This window comes from Onychomys torridus, chromosome 5, assembly GCF_903995425.1.
Source record: "Onychomys torridus chromosome 5, mOncTor1.1, whole genome shotgun sequence".
Classification (NCBI taxonomy): Eukaryota; Metazoa; Chordata; class Mammalia; order Rodentia; family Cricetidae; genus Onychomys; species Onychomys torridus.
This window is the reverse complement of record NC_050447.1, coordinates 96765545-96780357: the sequence shown is the minus strand read 5'-3', so window position 1 is coordinate 96780357 and position 14813 is coordinate 96765545. Positions and strand designations below refer to the sequence as shown.

Genomic DNA, 14813 nt, shown 5'->3' with positions numbered 1-14813 from the left:
GGGGCCCCAGAGCTTCCTCTTATTTCTGTATCAGCCACTGTTCCTTTCTGATCCCCCCCCCCCCCATCTCGTGCAGCATCCATTTCAGTCTTCAGGCTGTCAGATGTATGTGACTGTGTGATTCCACTGCTGACTTGTGAACCCGACTCTAAGGACGTGTTCAATAAACGTTGAAATGACTAACATAAACGTGAGCAATAATGGAAAATGGAGTGACCTTAAAAAAAAAAAAATGTCTTTCTTTTTGTAGTGGTTTGAATGAATGAGAGATGTCCCCCATTGTCCCAGGTATTTGGACACTTGGTTCTCAGTTGCTGATGCTGTTTGGAGAGGTTTAGAAGGTGAGGCCTTGCTGGAAAACATGGTCATGGGGTGGGGGGGTGGGGAGGTGGGGGTGGGAGGGTGGGATGGGGAAGGGTGCAGGTTTGACAGTCTAAGGCCTAGACCCACTTACAGTTTGCTACCAGCTCCATTCTTGTGCTTGTTCATGCTCACAACTTTCAGCCTCCTGCTCCAGGTGCCATGCCTGGTCCCTGCCATTACAGACTCTGACTTTCTGGAATTGTATGCCAAAATAAACTTTCTTCTATAAGTTGAGTCGATTTTGGTGTTCTATTATAGCAGAAGAAAATCAATTAATACTGTATGTAGTATTGCATTGCATCTGTTTTGAATTCCAGAGTGTTAGTGCCTGGGCTATGAATTGCCTTTTGTGATGTTACCTTTTGGTTGAGGTGTTTGAATCTTGTCTGAATTCTTCCTGAAGGGTTCAAAGCTTTTGCAGAATTTGGTTATGAGAGTGCTTGGAGCATGAAGAGGTGTCTAGAAGTCTCATTCAGGAGACTCCTGATTAGAGGTTTTGCTGTGCAGAAATTGACTTCCTAAGGTGTAGATTGTATAACAACAAAAAAGGCCTTTGTGCAAAGTAGTGGCAATCATTTCACCAAAAACTGGCTTTCTTGCTCCTTCAAGACAAAATTCATCCTGGAAGTGACCCTAAAATTTCCACACATGCATGAACAACAGAAGACTAACAAAATGCATTACTATTGCTTTGCTTTTTAAAAAAATATTGTGTGTGTGTGTGTGTGTGTGTGTGTGTGTGTGTGTGTATGTGTGTGTGTGTGTTCCTGTGCTTATGAGTAAAGAAAATGGCCTCTGATCTCCTGGTTCTGGCTACTGAAATTGGATCCTTTTCAAGAACATGATGTACTCTTACTCCCTGACCCATCTCCCCAGCCCCTGTTGTTCTGCCTTTGAGACTAGCAGACCTGCCAATCAAGAGCTGCCTGTGTCAGTCTTCAGAATGCTGAGATTATAGTTATGTGCTGTCATGTCCAGTTCCATTGTTTGAGGTTTCAAAGCCCAGGCCAGCCCCAGTCTCTCTCTCTCTCTCTCTCTCTCTCTCTCTCTCTCTCTCTCTCTCTCTCTCCTCCCCCCCTTCCTTGTGGATTAGATGTGAGTGAGCTGCTCCTCTAGGGCCTGCCTGCCTGCCTGCTGCTGTGCTTCCCACCATGATGGTCATAGACTTACTTGCCTTCTCAAATTGTAAGTAATCCCCCAAATAAATGTTTTCTTTGATAAGGTTCCTTGGTTGTGGTGTCTATCCACAACAATAGAACAGTGTCTAAGGCACTACCAGAGAAAGGAGGAAAGCATATATTAAGGGGAAGGCATATAGGAACAATGTATGTATGAAAATGCTACCATGAAACCCATTTGTTTTGGCTGTTAATTTTTTTTTTTTTTTTTTTTTGGTCCGAGACAGGATTTCTCTATGTAGTTTTGGTACCTGTCTGGATCTCACTCTGCAGACCAGGCTGGCCTCAAACTCACAGAGATCTGCCTGGCTCTGTCTCCCAAGTTCTGGGACTAAAGGCGTATGCCACCACCCACCTGGCCATGGCTGTTAATTTTTAAAAAAGCAAAAATGAATTCAAATATCTAACAAACTTTTTTTCATTTCTATAATTCTCAAATGTGTCACCATTACAAAATGTTTGTGAAGACAACATAACAAGCCATTTAGCTGACTGCTGAATCTTCACATATGTAAGAACAGAACTGTACAGCTTTGACTCACCCTATTATTGATAATGATAAAATTCACTATACATTTAACCTAGAAACTTTTACATATGTACAAATAAAAACATGTTATGTGAAAAAAATCACACCATTACTTAGTGATTTTTATATTGTAGCATGCCTTTAGATTTGAAGTCACATTTTTTTTGGTAAGTTTTTTTTTTGTTGTTGTTTATTGAGAGGAGTTCTCACTATGTAGGCAAGACCAACCTTGAACTCATAGAGATACACTTGCCTCTGACTCTGGACTGCTGGAATTAAAGGTATGTGCCATTATGCCTGGCTTTGTAACAATTCTGTTATAAAAAATAAATATGCTTTTAGTTAGTAAGCTATAGGCAAAACCACTTAAGCTAATTTAAGTCTAAATAAGTACTTAGGAAATGGAGCATGTGTAGTCTACTATAGACAGAAGGGCCTTGGCATCATGAGATAGCTCATGCTGAGGCACAAAATGGAAACACTGAATAGAATTGATAGTCACAGGACACACTCAAACATCAACTAGTCATAGACTTTAAAAACACACAAACTGGGGATACAATAATTTTGTACTGAAGAAATGATATAATCTGGGCATGGTGGTGCAGACCTCTAGTTCCTGTACTCAGTAGTCCGAACAGGAGAATCATGAGATTAAGGCCAGTCAGTGCTACGTAGCTAGTTCCAGGGTAGCATGTACTGTATGATGAAGAGGTAGAGAAGGAGGGAACAAGAGTGTTTGGGGTGATGGAGGAGGAGGGGGAGGGAGAGAGGGAGGAGAAGAGAAGGACAAAAAGGACACTGTAGCTCTTCAGTGGACAAACTGACAGCTCCCAGCAGTGGTCAGGTCTGCTCCTCTTGTCTCTCTCCAAAGTCACTGTGCAAATAAGGCAGACAGATCTGTTACAATTCCACTGACTTCCGAGAGCTGGCCATCTCACCCATCTGTGCCGCAGGATGTTAGCTCGCTCCTCTTACCTGCTTGTCTCTTGCTCTGTGTTTTAAGCTGATTTAGTAAACTGCCACGCAGTCATCTAAGCACGTTAGAGACTTTTAGACCTGTGCCTTCCAGCAGAGCTCCTAGCACTGTGCTTAAAGGACATCAAGGCAACTTCTCTGTCGTTCTTGCAGTTCCTGTTCCTCTTCAGAGCAATTGCATCTGGAATCACATGGGAGACCCACCCCTGGGTGGGTCTGTGATGCGGTTGCTAAGCATTTGACTGAGGAGGGAAGACATATCTGCAACGTGGGTTGGACGGACCAACTCAAGCTTGGTCGGGGTCCTAGACTGAAAAAATTAAAACAAGGAAACAAGATGAATGCCAGCATGCATCTTTCTGCTTCCTGGTATGGATGTGATGTGACAGCTACTTCATATTCCCAATGCCGTGTTTAGTATTGGAGTGTTAAACAGTTAAACCTGGGCTACAGCAAGCTTGCCATGGCCACCCAGTCTCAACATGATGGCTGACTAAGGAGACAGGCCTAGAGAATAGCAGAGAAAGGGGATTTGTCAATGTGTCCTCAAGTGGAAGAGGACCAAATAAGGAGGTTCAGTGACCTTTATATTTTTCTTTTGGGTCCTGACACGAGCTTACACCAGAAGGGAAGGGATATACTTGACTAGGTAGTCCTGATCAAGGCATGTCCCACCCAACACTGGTCCACCATTATCTCAAGAGCCATTGTTCCCGTAAGGTTGCCTGATAAATTGTCAGAACTATTTGAAACCTCTTCTGAGGAGGCAAGTTCCTTCTCCAGCTGGTATCAAGGCTTTAACATCTTCCTTCTCCTAGCATGAGATTCTCAGGGGGCAACTATATATACTTCAGGTGGAGTGCCCATCGCTCATGTAGCCTGATGTTGGAAGGGAGGGTCTCCTCCCATGCCAGGATGGCTAACATGCCATCCCTGCTCTGATGGACTGTATCCCTTCAGCTCAGGAGCTGAAATAAACCCTTCCTTCCTGATTGCTCTTGTTAGGTATTTTGCCATAGGGACAGGAAATCTCACTAATATGTTACCATTAAATTTGCAGGGTTGGGTTGGGGATTTAGCTCAGTGGTAAAGTGCTTGCCTAGCAAGTGCAAGGCCCTGGGTTCGATCCCCAGCTCACAAAAAAAAAAAAAAATCCTTGTAACCAGAATCCCGAAACAAATTCCATTTTGAAATATCAACATCACACCAATATTCTTCTATAAATAACTAAAAATAAGTCACAGCAAGCAAGCAATGGTACAACAGAAGACAATAAATCAATAAACAACCTAAGGTTACCTGGCAACCCCATGGGAAAAAAAGGGGAGCTTGTAAAACCAAACCTGGTTGTACTGGCCTATAATTCCAACTACCCAAGTTGAGGAAAAAATACGCAAAATTTGAGGCAAATTCGGGTGGTTAGGGTGAAATCAAAGCCAGGCAGTTTAGTGAACTGGTGCTCAGAAAACTAAATGAAATCTGCAACTGAGATTTGTGAACCAAGTACTAACTACTTTAAAACACATTGTGACTTCCCGAACAGATAGGACCAAAACCACTAGAAATATAACAGCTGAAAGGCACTTAATCCCTAGTGGGGGTAGACACATTCTAAGTGTCTGCATAGCTTTGGAGCAAAGCTTGTAATTAAAACTGAAAAATAAGCAGATTAAGAAAAAAAGACCCTATGAAATGTTTGTGGTGTAAAAGCCCTTCCAAATGAACTGTTGGGTGGCTCTGAAAAGAGCCTTTGGGTTAAGAATGAGATCCGCCCGCTCACTTGGAGCTGGTGTACTTGGTGACGGCCTTGGTGCCCTCGGACACGGCGTGCTTGGCCAGCTCCCCGGGCAGCAGCAGGCGCACGGCCGTCTGGATCTCCCGCGACGTGATGGTCGAGCGCTTGTTGTAGTGCGCCAGGCGCGACGCCTCGCCCGCGATGCGCTCGAAGATGTCGTTGACGAACGAGTTCATGATGCCCATGGCCTTGGAGGAGATGCCCGTGTCGGGGTGCACCTGCTTCAGCACCTTGTACACGTACACCGAGTAGCTCTCCTTGCGGCTGCGCTTGCGCTTCTTGCCGTCCTTCTTCTGCGCCTTGGTCACCGCCTTCTTGGAGCCCTTCTTCGGGGCGGGCGCAGACTTAGTTGGCTCCGGCATGTTATTACCTAGGAAGTTACCTAACAGAACCGGTTGTCAGGGTACAAGACAACGTGAACGCTCTGCTTATATAGGTTTCTGTATGCAAATAGAGTGAAAAATTGGACGTATCGTTATTGGTTATTTAGAAGTTACTTTTACCCAATCAGAATGCAGATTTTCCAATCCTGTGCTTCCATTGGTTAACATGAAACTAGAGTCTTAACCAATGCCACGTCTCCTTTTTTTAGCGCCCTAAATGAACTGCTCTTGCACTGCAGCAGGTAAATCATCCTACCCATCTGTTTTTGTGTGAAGTCTGGACGGCGCAAGCAGGGCGGCAAGGCTCGCGCCAAGGCCAAGACCCGCTCCTCCCGGGCCGGCCTGCAGTTCCCCGTGGGCCGCGTGCACCGGCTGCTCCGCAAGGGCAACTACTCGGAGCGGGTGGGCGCCGGCGCCCCGGTCTACCTGGCGGCCGTGCTGGAGTACCTGACGGCCGAGATCCTGGAGCTGGCCGGCAACGCGGCCCGCGACAACAAGAAGACGCGCATCATCCCGCGCCACCTGCAGCTGGCCATCCGCAACGACGAGGAGCTCAACAAGCTGCTGGGCCGCGTCACCATCGCGCAGGGCGGCGTCCTGCCCAACATCCAGGCGGTGCTGCTGCCCAAGAAGACCGAGAGCCACCACAAGGCCAAGTGAGCAGTGTAGTTTTCAAGAGTTCTTAGGGAAAAAAGGCTCTTTTCAGAGCTCCGTTCTTTACTAAAAAAAAAAAAAAAGTGACGCTTTGATTTGTGATTAGTCCATTATTGAAACAGTTTGAAGATGAGCTTTACCTTCATGTTGTTCCATTGAGTTATTGTCTGGAAGCCGCCGGCCAACTTGAGTGCTTCATTTCTAGTTATCACTTTCAGATTATAGGCTTACATGACAAGCGCCTTACCAAAATTAGCTGTATTATCCCAGATGCTATGCCAAATTGAACACGGATTAATACTTGTGAACACTGTGTAGTGCCAGTCTAGAGTTCAAGGTAGAAAACTCTGCCGAAGGCGTCCTCAGCACTATTTTGTTCTTTACTGCTTTTTGTTCCTGGAGCATCACATCTAAGTAACAGTTCTGCAATCTTCATTTTTGTTTGAATAAAATTCAGCTAGTGGCCCAGTATAGAGCCAGGAAGCCTTAAACAGTTGCTCTGAACACTTGAATTCAATCCTGTGAGCCCACATGGAAGGAGAAAATTAACCCCTACAGGTTGTCCTCTGGCTTTCACATATGCATACCCTGCTGATGCAATAGTAATTACGAATAGATATGTATTTTTAAAGAAAGTAAGCAATATTAGCTTAGCTCTGTTTTTGACTTAACCTCCGATGACTGTCTGTTTTATGACTCAGCTTGGAAATAAAATGGAACTGGAGTTACAGGTAGGGAGAGGTTGACGGTGCATTAATATGTCCTTTGAGAAACACAACTTACATTTTCTGTAGTGATCTAGTATTCATATATATGATTGTGTTGCTGTGACACAGAAATGAAATTTCACAAGCCAGGTATGGGGTGGCTCATACCTGTAAATACCATCATTGATGTTTGAGCAGTGGGATTGCTGAGTTTGAAGAAGCCAAAGGCCAAGGAAGTGGGATTGCTGTTTGAGGTGGGTCTATAAATTAATGCAAATTTAGAAAATTATGTTTCTGGCTTTATTTTCCTGTTATGAATATTTGTAGTTAACCGTTGTACCTTGCTGTCTTATGTTGCTGGCTCATATCATAAACTGTAAGGAACATTACTCTGCATGAGTGACCCACGTCTCAAATCCCAGTATTCAGGAGGCAGAAACAGGCAGATCTCTGTGAATTCCAGGCCAGCCAGGGCTTTACAGTGTGACTCCATCACAAAAAAGAAAACGAAAAAAAAAAAAAATTGCTAGAAGCAATGAGCTAAGTGTTTACTTTATATACTGAACACCTACATCTACACACACAACACACGCACGCCTGCGCGTGCGGCCAGGGATGGTTGCTAAATGAGACTGCAGTAATAACAATGATATTGAATGTTGTCATCCCAACCCCCAAAGCACTAATAAGCAGACAACCTGTGTTCAGGAAAAGTTTAATTTCTTCTGAAAAGCTAAAGGCCATTTGGAGAACAGTGGGGGAAAATACCCTTGATGTTGCCCATTTTAGCACATAGGAAATCTGGATGTTGGAAAGGAAGTTTATATCATGTAACAGTGATGCTGCCTCAGGAAGTTCAAGCACAATAACTGTTGTTTTACCTCCTTAAATTCGAATTATTCTTTCAGAAACAATTCATTTCACCCTTGGATGCCATGAGTATAGTGTCTGAGCTACAGAAATAATCTAGTGAGGAGCAACACAAAAGTGAGTCAATAACCTAAGAAGGATGAAGAAAAGGGTGCAGTCTTGGGGGACAGGGAGCATGGTGGTCTAAAAGAGTATCTAACCTATGGAGGGAACCCCCGCTCTGGAAGTTAAAGGAATTATCATTAAAGGGTAGTATGGGACCCTGCAGAGAATGCCCACAAGCACAGGTCATGGCTGCTATGAACTAGGCAAGTCAGAAACTTTAATGTTGACAATAAAGCAAAAGCTACAAGAGATAGATAGCCCTCTCCTTTAGTTTTCAATATTTTTCATATACTACAGAATTCCAGATCTTTATGTCTGTCAGAGACTTAACCCCTCTATGTGACTCCTGGCCTCATGTCAAGATTTCTTGTAGAAAAACAAACACAAAACTAGATCCATCACTCAGCATTTCAACTCTTTACTGATCCTTGTCTTAATAACATTAATGTCTACCTACTAGGGCATGCCAAAAGAATGTGGCATCTGTTACCTCATATTCATTTTTATATGCCATTACTAAAGCAAAACCAAGTTCTTATATGGGAGATGAGGTGTGCTTGAGTTTTTAGTTTATCTAGAGGATGACCTACCTGACCACATTATGATAGCCAGCATATGGAATATTGTCAGATACAGAATATTCATGTACATGTATCTGATGATCGCTGCTGCTAAAATACATTTCATGTAATTCTAACTGAAAGGCCAAAATTGTGAGATGCATACCAAGTTTTGATCAGTGTAAACCTGAAAAAACAAAACCAAAGCCTGTGTAAGTCCTTTTAGGATTTGTAAGAGAGCTTCGTGTGGAAGGAAAGAATGTACTGCTTACTGTACAGTCAACGGAAGCTTATCCTGGATCCCAAGACAAACTCTCCATCTGCAGTAAGCCTCACAAGCCTTCCTTCCAAAATATCCATCTTCCTTTACAGAGGTCACTTCCTTGGAGAGGGACTTTATTTTGCTTTAGGAATTCATGGTAACACAAAGCACTATGATATTATTAAACTTAAAATTTTATTTTATTTTGTGTGTGTGTGTGTCTCTCTGTGTGTGTGTGTGTGTGTGTGTGTGTGTGTGTGTGTGTGTGTGTGTGGTATGTATGGTAATGTGTGCATGTAGTGCAGGTGTGTGGCCAGGGGTTGACATTGGCCTGACCACTTCCTGCCTTATACCCTCAGTTGAGGTTCCCTCTTCTGACCCAGAGCCCAGGGACTCCGTAGTCAAGTTAGCCAACTTATCTCTGCCTCCTTTGCGGTGGAGTTGCAGGCCTGTGATCGCTAGGGACCAGAACTCTTCACTCTTGCACAAACACTTTTTTTTCAGTAAGCCCACTGACAAGTTGAGACAGGATTGTTACGTAGGCCACTTGGCCAGGAAAAGCTGAATGCTTTGCTAAAAAGGAAAATGAATGTTAGATATATAGACACTTACACTCAAGGATGGCCTTCACAGGCCACAGGAAGCTGGTTTTAGTACTCTGGCTCATCATGGCTTTTGCACGTCCCTCAAGGTTTTCTTCATTTATCCGAGGATCCTGAACACATTATCAGGAGCACACAAATGCCCTTCATGGGGCTGGAGAGATAAATGGCTGAGCAATGGAGAGGCCTGTAGCTCTTCCAGAAAGACCTAAGATTTCTAGCACTGCATGGTAGCTCATGTAAGGGTCCAAAGAGACGCTGAAGGAGACCCCAGACTCAAATAGTATGTAAGAGCAAAGAGTGTCTATTAATATTCCAGCACACATGGGGTCATTGGCCTGTAAAAATGGCAATGCCCCCAAGAGGATCGTGGAGGCTCCTTTAAAGCACAGCTAAGAGGTGTTTCAGAAGTTAGATCATCTCACCTGTAATTGGTTAAGCAAGCAGCAGTTACATTAGTATATTTTTAATGGGCTGAAATTTAGTCTTATTTTTGGACATTTGCAAAAGCTTGGGCAAGTTCTGACATGACTCAGAAAGGAGCTGCTGGATTTGCCCTTGAGGCATGGTGAGGCCGACCTGATTTAGGTCTTGTTTTCTCCTCTCCGGAAGAGTAAGGGTATTGTGGATAAATGGCTCTTCGTGGGAGACACGTTTTGCCTTTCTCGGAGAACTGGAATCTAAACTCAGTTGTGAGAGTTTAACCCCTTCACTCAAAATCCTTTAGATCTCTAGTCTCAGGGGACACAATGCCCCATTCTAGCCTGAGAACACCAGGTACAAGTGGCGCAAACATGCAAAGATTAAACACCCAAACACTTTAAAAGCACATTTGTCTCTAATTTCTAGCATGATAAACGGAGACAAAGCCTTAAGCTTCACACATACCTAAAATGGAGATGGCTTTGTAATGGACTCTGGCTTCAATGGCTGTGCAAGTACCTAAAAAACAATCGCGCAGGTATTTAGGCTACAAATTTACGACCAAATGCTTAGGTACTAGACCCAACACTAAGTAATTTGGGTAACAAACTGGTAAGGAAGAGTCCCAAAATGCCAAGGCTGAACAAAGCCAAACAGTTCTTTCAGTGCAGACGTGGGTGGCTCTGAAAAGAGCCTTTGAAAAAGACTGAAGAGACCAACTTTACGCCCTCTCCCCGCGGATGCGGCGGGCCAGCTGGATGTCCTTGGGCATGATGGTGACCCGCTTGGCGTGGATGGCGCACAGGTTGGTGTCCTCGAACAGACCCACCAGGTAGGCCTCGCAGGCCTCCTGCAGCGCCATCACTGCCGAGCTCTGGAAGCGCAGGTCGGTCTTAAAGTCCTGCGCGATCTCGCGCACCAGGCGCTGGAACGGCAGCTTGCGGATCAGCAGCTCGGTGGACTTCTGGTAGCGCCGGATCTCGCGCAGCGCCACGGTGCCGGGCCGGTAGCGGTGCGGCTTCTTCACGCCGCCGGTGGCCGGGGCGCTCTTGCGGGCGGCCTTGGTGGCCAGCTGCTTGCGCGGGGCCTTGCCGCCGGTGGACTTGCGGGCCGTCTGCTTAGTGCGAGCCATACTTTCTACAGCTTCAGTTTGCAAAAAAGCCTGAGCTAACCCGTCCCGCGACCAAAATTTATACAGACGAACGGATTCTGATTGGTCAAAATGGCTGCAGGAACAACTCAATTGGCTGTGGAGTCCTTGTGTTTTCTCGCAGGCTGATGAATGATTTGCTTTTTGAGCAATAGTGTGGAATTGCCCCAATGAAAAGACAATTCGACCGCGTGTTAGTGGAAACCAATGTAATTTTTCTTAAAGCATATTTCTACAGCCTTCTTTCTGTTTCAGATTATATAAAAGGTAATGGATTAGGTAGTGACTTTTAAAAACGGCTTTAAATGATTAACACTTTGGCCTTTAATTTGCACAGAGGGGAAGAGGGGGAGAGGGGGAGTGGAAATATGCTTAGCTGTGATACCACGTATTGATGTGACATCCTTAGCTGGTTTTGATGTTGGCAAATGGCGGCTGCCTTATCAGTCATGCTCATAAAAAGCATTCAAGTGAGGGCTGTGCATAGTGATCGTTTCCCAATAAATATGCAGTTCTAAGTGTCTTGAGTTGAAACAAACATTTATTTGGTCAAAGTACCAGTCTTAACCTCTAGACAACATCCAACCTTTAGTTAGCACACCCACAGGAGTTAAACAATTTTCGACTCAATGTACAGAGGCAACAGTGTTTCAGTGGTTTGAGCAGACGGTGGGGCAACAACATAATGCACCTAACAGCCATTCTATTCTATTCTCCTCAGTGTTCAGTTCTTTTGGAGAAAGGGTGGGTGGCTCTTAAAAGAGCCTTTGGCTTAGCTAAAAGGTTTGTTTTTAATGTCTTATTTCCCCTTGGCCTTGTGGTGGCTCTCGGTCTTCTTGGGCAGCAGCACCGCCTGGATGTTGGGGAGAACGCCGCCCTGCGCGATGGTGACGCGGCCCAGCAGCTTGTTGAGCTCCTCGTCGTTGCGGATGGCCAGCTGCAGGTGGCGCGGGATGATGCGCGTCTTCTTGTTGTCGCGGGCCGCGTTGCCGGCCAGCTCCAGGATCTCGGCCGTCAGGTACTCCAGCACGGCCGCCAGGTAGACCGGGGCGCCGGCGCCCACCCGCTCCGAGTAGTTGCCCTTGCGGAGCAGCCGGTGTACGCGGCCCACGGGGAACTGCAGGCCGGCCCGGGAGGAGCGGGTCTTGGCCTTGGCGCGAGCCTTGCCGCCCTGCTTGCCGCGTCCAGACATGATAGGAAACTGGCTGTTAGAAGATGCTCAGTCAGTAACGAGAAAGACACACTGGCGCAGTTTATAGTCACCGCAGGGCGCGAAAACGGAGCGATTTCATTGGTTACATAGAGCACTTTCGCCTCAACCAATGGCACCGTGGTTTTGAAAAATCCCTGCGTTGATTGGGCATTTAGTGAGTGACGTTTGGTAGTTGCGATCGGTATAGCCACAAGTCTGTTTAAAAAGCAGCCAGCGCAGGCTACGTCTTGACTCTTAGTTGCTCTTTACTGTGCTTGTTTCTCTCTTGTTCTGTTCATCGCTATGCCTGATCCCGCGAAGTCTGCGCCCGCCCCGAAGAAGGGTTCCAAGAAGGCGGTGACCAAGGCGCAGAAGAAGGACGGCAAGAAGCGCAAGCGCAGCCGCAAGGAGAGCTACTCGGTGTACGTGTACAAGGTGCTGAAGCAGGTGCACCCCGACACGGGCATCTCCTCCAAGGCCATGGGCATCATGAACTCGTTCGTCAACGACATCTTCGAGCGCATCGCGGGCGAGGCGTCGCGCCTGGCGCACTACAACAAGCGCTCGACCATCACGTCGCGGGAGATCCAGACGGCCGTGCGCCTGCTGCTGCCCGGGGAGCTGGCCAAGCACGCCGTGTCCGAGGGCACCAAGGCCGTCACCAAGTACACCAGCTCCAAGTGAGCGGGCGGACCCCACTCTGACCCAAAGGCTCTTTTCAGAGCCACCCACAGTTTACATATGAAATAGCTGTTAACATGTATTAATCTTGGGAAGTCAGTCCTGTTTGATATTTCCACTCCCACTCTAGAGCTTTATTTACCCTTTAGCCCGGCAAGTTCCCCCTTTCCGGGGTAATAGGAATGTTTGAATCAATCGAGGTCGACCTTTATTTTGTCGGCTCCATGCTGACAGGGTAATCACCAATCTGATTACAGGAGACGGACAGTTTTAAGTATCCTCTCCACTATTCCTAGAGGTCTTAGCTGGGGTCACCCATGTGTATTCCTGGCAGCTTCCCTGGCACCAGATTTGTCCCTAATCCCCAAGTACACTCCCCCCATCAAGACTTTCATTACTCTTCCCCTCCATCCTGCCCCCAGCCCACCCAACCCCATCTCATATCACCACCCCACACCGTTTAATGAAAGGAGATCTCTTCTATTCCCTTCCTAGGGAAATCTATGCATCCCTCTTTGGGCCCTCCTTGTTACCTAACCTCTCTGGGGCTGTGGCTCATAGCCTGGTTATCATTTATTTTACACCTAATAACCACATATGAGGGAGTACATATCATATTTGTCTTTCTGGGTCTGTGTTACCTCACTCGGGATAATTTTTTCTAGTTCCATCCATTTTGCCTGCAAACTTAATGATGTCATAAAAACAATCATTCTTTTCTACATATATTACCTTTGTTCTGCTTTTATTTTTATTTATTTATTCTTAACTAGCAAGGACAAGTTTTATACATTAGTTGGGACACAATGTGATGTTTTGATATGTGTATACAATGCCGAATGACTAAATAAAGGAAGTTAAGATACCAGTGGCCTCCTTGCCTCTGTGCCTTGTGATACACTCTCTTCTACCTGTTTTCCTCAGTCTTGTCCTTAAAATTACTTCCCTTTTCTCTGGTGGCTTTTCCCTTCTCTTCTGTCTTACAAGAAGCAAAAGGGTGAGGGTAAAGGTGACATGAATCAGCCCGAGCGCTGATTCCTAGTATAGATCCTTGGCAAATGAACTTCCTAAGGTTTTCTTGTTTGTTTTGTTTTGTTTTTAATTCTCTCTTCTCTCCCTTTCTCTCTTTCTCTTCTCCAGGCTACTTTAGACAAAGCAAGGATCACCAGTTGTTTTTAAAATGTCTGTGTAGTGAACTGATGACCTTTTTTTTTAAATCTCCACTCATGTTTGAGAACCAAAGAGAACTGTTTAAGGAAATCAACTTCTGACTTTAAGGAAATCAACAATTAAGACTTTAAGCAGAAAAAAAGGTGTCAGTTTGTATCCCAGAAGGCAGCATGGATTTTAAGAAGAAAACCATCAGTGCCAGCCTTAGATCTTATTATATTTGTGTTTCCCCCTATACAAGGTCTCCAGATGCTGCTCAGCCAATTCATTGGCTGAAGTCATCCTCTATGCCTAAGCACCTACAATGAGAGGCAAAACTTCAAAATTTCAGTCATTACTTCTGTGTCACGACCTCTGAACTCTGCCCTCTAAAATTCTTCATCTGAAGTAGCAATTGCCGGGTCAGGTCCATCTCATGATGCCCAGTGACAGCACAGGTCCTCTGCAGTGGCCGTGAGTCTCTGTGTACAGAATTTAGAAGGGCTGGTGCTTCCAAGGCCTGATGCTGGAGAGTCCACTAGTTACTGGGAGATAAATGCAGCCAGGCCTGACACTGGAAACTTGGCTTGGAACAGTATCAGTGATTCTTCACAAAAGAGATAAGAGTTGTTAGAACAAATTGCCAAAGACTTGGAGGTGGATAAAGACAATTCCAGAAGATCTTATGCCCTTTCAGGGGATAACCTGACTGTAATAATGGGGGTCTTTGGCTGCCTTTGATGGTCAGGATATCTTACAACTCAATAGAGACTGACTGTAACTGATAAGATGCCAGTTTTTTTGTTTTTTGTTTTTTTTCCCAGATGTTGACTGTGGCAAGAAGGTGAGGCTGATATGTGGGTCTCAGTCCCCCTTTGCTTCTCTAGACCTCACCAGTGACACTCAGTTCTCTGCCAGGAGACTGTTTCCCCACACAGTTTCCTGTCTAGGAAATTCTGAGGTTGGGAAATCTCCATACTCAATGTCCAGAGCTCTAAAATGTGTAAATGATTTGAAGAATGAGAGGCTGTAGCGTTGCCCACTCCACTCCACTGCCTTCTGTGTAATTTTCTGCAGTATCCACTCTTCCTGCTCCCTTCTCTCTCCGTTAGAAGTGACCTCAAAGGCTCTTCATTCAGAAACAGCCTGTTTCTAAAAAGGCCTCACTCACAAATGTGAACTCGAAAAGATTTGTTTCAGCCTTGGGAAAGGGATTTGTTGTACAAAGAAAA

At 45.5% G+C, this 14813-nt stretch overlaps 5 protein-coding genes across 5 annotated transcripts; 2 read left to right on the top strand and 3 right to left on the bottom strand.

Annotated features, from left to right (window-relative positions):
• Positions 1 to 4781: 4781 nt before the first annotated feature.
• Positions 4782 to 5229, bottom strand: LOC118583740 (histone H2B type 1-M). Its single transcript, XM_036187340.1, has one exon. The coding sequence runs from the start codon at positions 5203 to 5205 to the stop codon at positions 4825 to 4827; it is 381 nt and encodes a 126-aa protein (XP_036043233.1). The 5' UTR covers positions 5206 to 5229; the 3' UTR covers positions 4782 to 4824.
• A 126-nt stretch (positions 5230 to 5355) lies between these two features.
• Positions 5356 to 5886, top strand: LOC118584628 (histone H2A type 1-H-like). Its single transcript, XM_036188896.1, has 2 exons — positions 5356 to 5376; positions 5503 to 5886. The coding sequence occupies exons 1-2, from the start codon at positions 5356 to 5358 to the stop codon at positions 5884 to 5886; spliced, it is 405 nt and encodes a 134-aa protein (XP_036044789.1).
• Positions 5887 to 10130: 4244 nt separating this feature from the next.
• On the bottom strand, positions 10131 to 10541 carry LOC118583722 (histone H3.1). Its single transcript, XM_036187322.1, has one exon. It carries the CDS (start codon positions 10539 to 10541, stop codon positions 10131 to 10133), a length of 411 nt encoding a protein of 136 aa, XP_036043215.1.
• Positions 10542 to 11358: 817 nt separating this feature from the next.
• On the bottom strand, positions 11359 to 11751 carry LOC118583723 (histone H2A type 1-B). The gene has a single exon (XM_036187323.1). It carries the CDS (start codon positions 11749 to 11751, stop codon positions 11359 to 11361), a length of 393 nt encoding a protein of 130 aa, XP_036043216.1.
• Positions 11752 to 12021: 270 nt separating this feature from the next.
• On the top strand, positions 12022 to 12450 carry LOC118583743 (histone H2B type 1-H). Its single transcript, XM_036187343.1, has one exon. The coding sequence runs from the start codon at positions 12055 to 12057 to the stop codon at positions 12433 to 12435; it is 381 nt and encodes a 126-aa protein (XP_036043236.1). The 5' UTR covers positions 12022 to 12054; the 3' UTR covers positions 12436 to 12450.
• Positions 12451 to 14813: the final 2363 nt, after the last annotated feature.

Coding starts and splice junctions, on each gene's coding strand:
- LOC118583740 (XM_036187340.1), bottom strand. CDS start 5,205: ATGCCGGAGCCAACTAAGTCTGCGCCCGCCCCGAAGAAGGGCTCCAAG.
- LOC118584628 (XM_036188896.1), top strand. CDS start 5,356: ATGCAGATTTTCCAATCCTGT. Junction 5,377..5,502: donor TGCAGATTTTCCAATCCTGT/GCTTCCATTGGT, acceptor TTTTGTGTGAAG/TCTGGACGGCGCAAGCAGGG.
- LOC118583722 (XM_036187322.1), bottom strand. CDS start 10,541: ATGGCTCGCACTAAGCAGACGGCCCGCAAGTCCACCGGCGGCAAGGCC.
- LOC118583723 (XM_036187323.1), bottom strand. CDS start 11,751: ATGTCTGGACGCGGCAAGCAGGGCGGCAAGGCTCGCGCCAAGGCCAAG.
- LOC118583743 (XM_036187343.1), top strand. CDS start 12,055: ATGCCTGATCCCGCGAAGTCTGCGCCCGCCCCGAAGAAGGGTTCCAAG.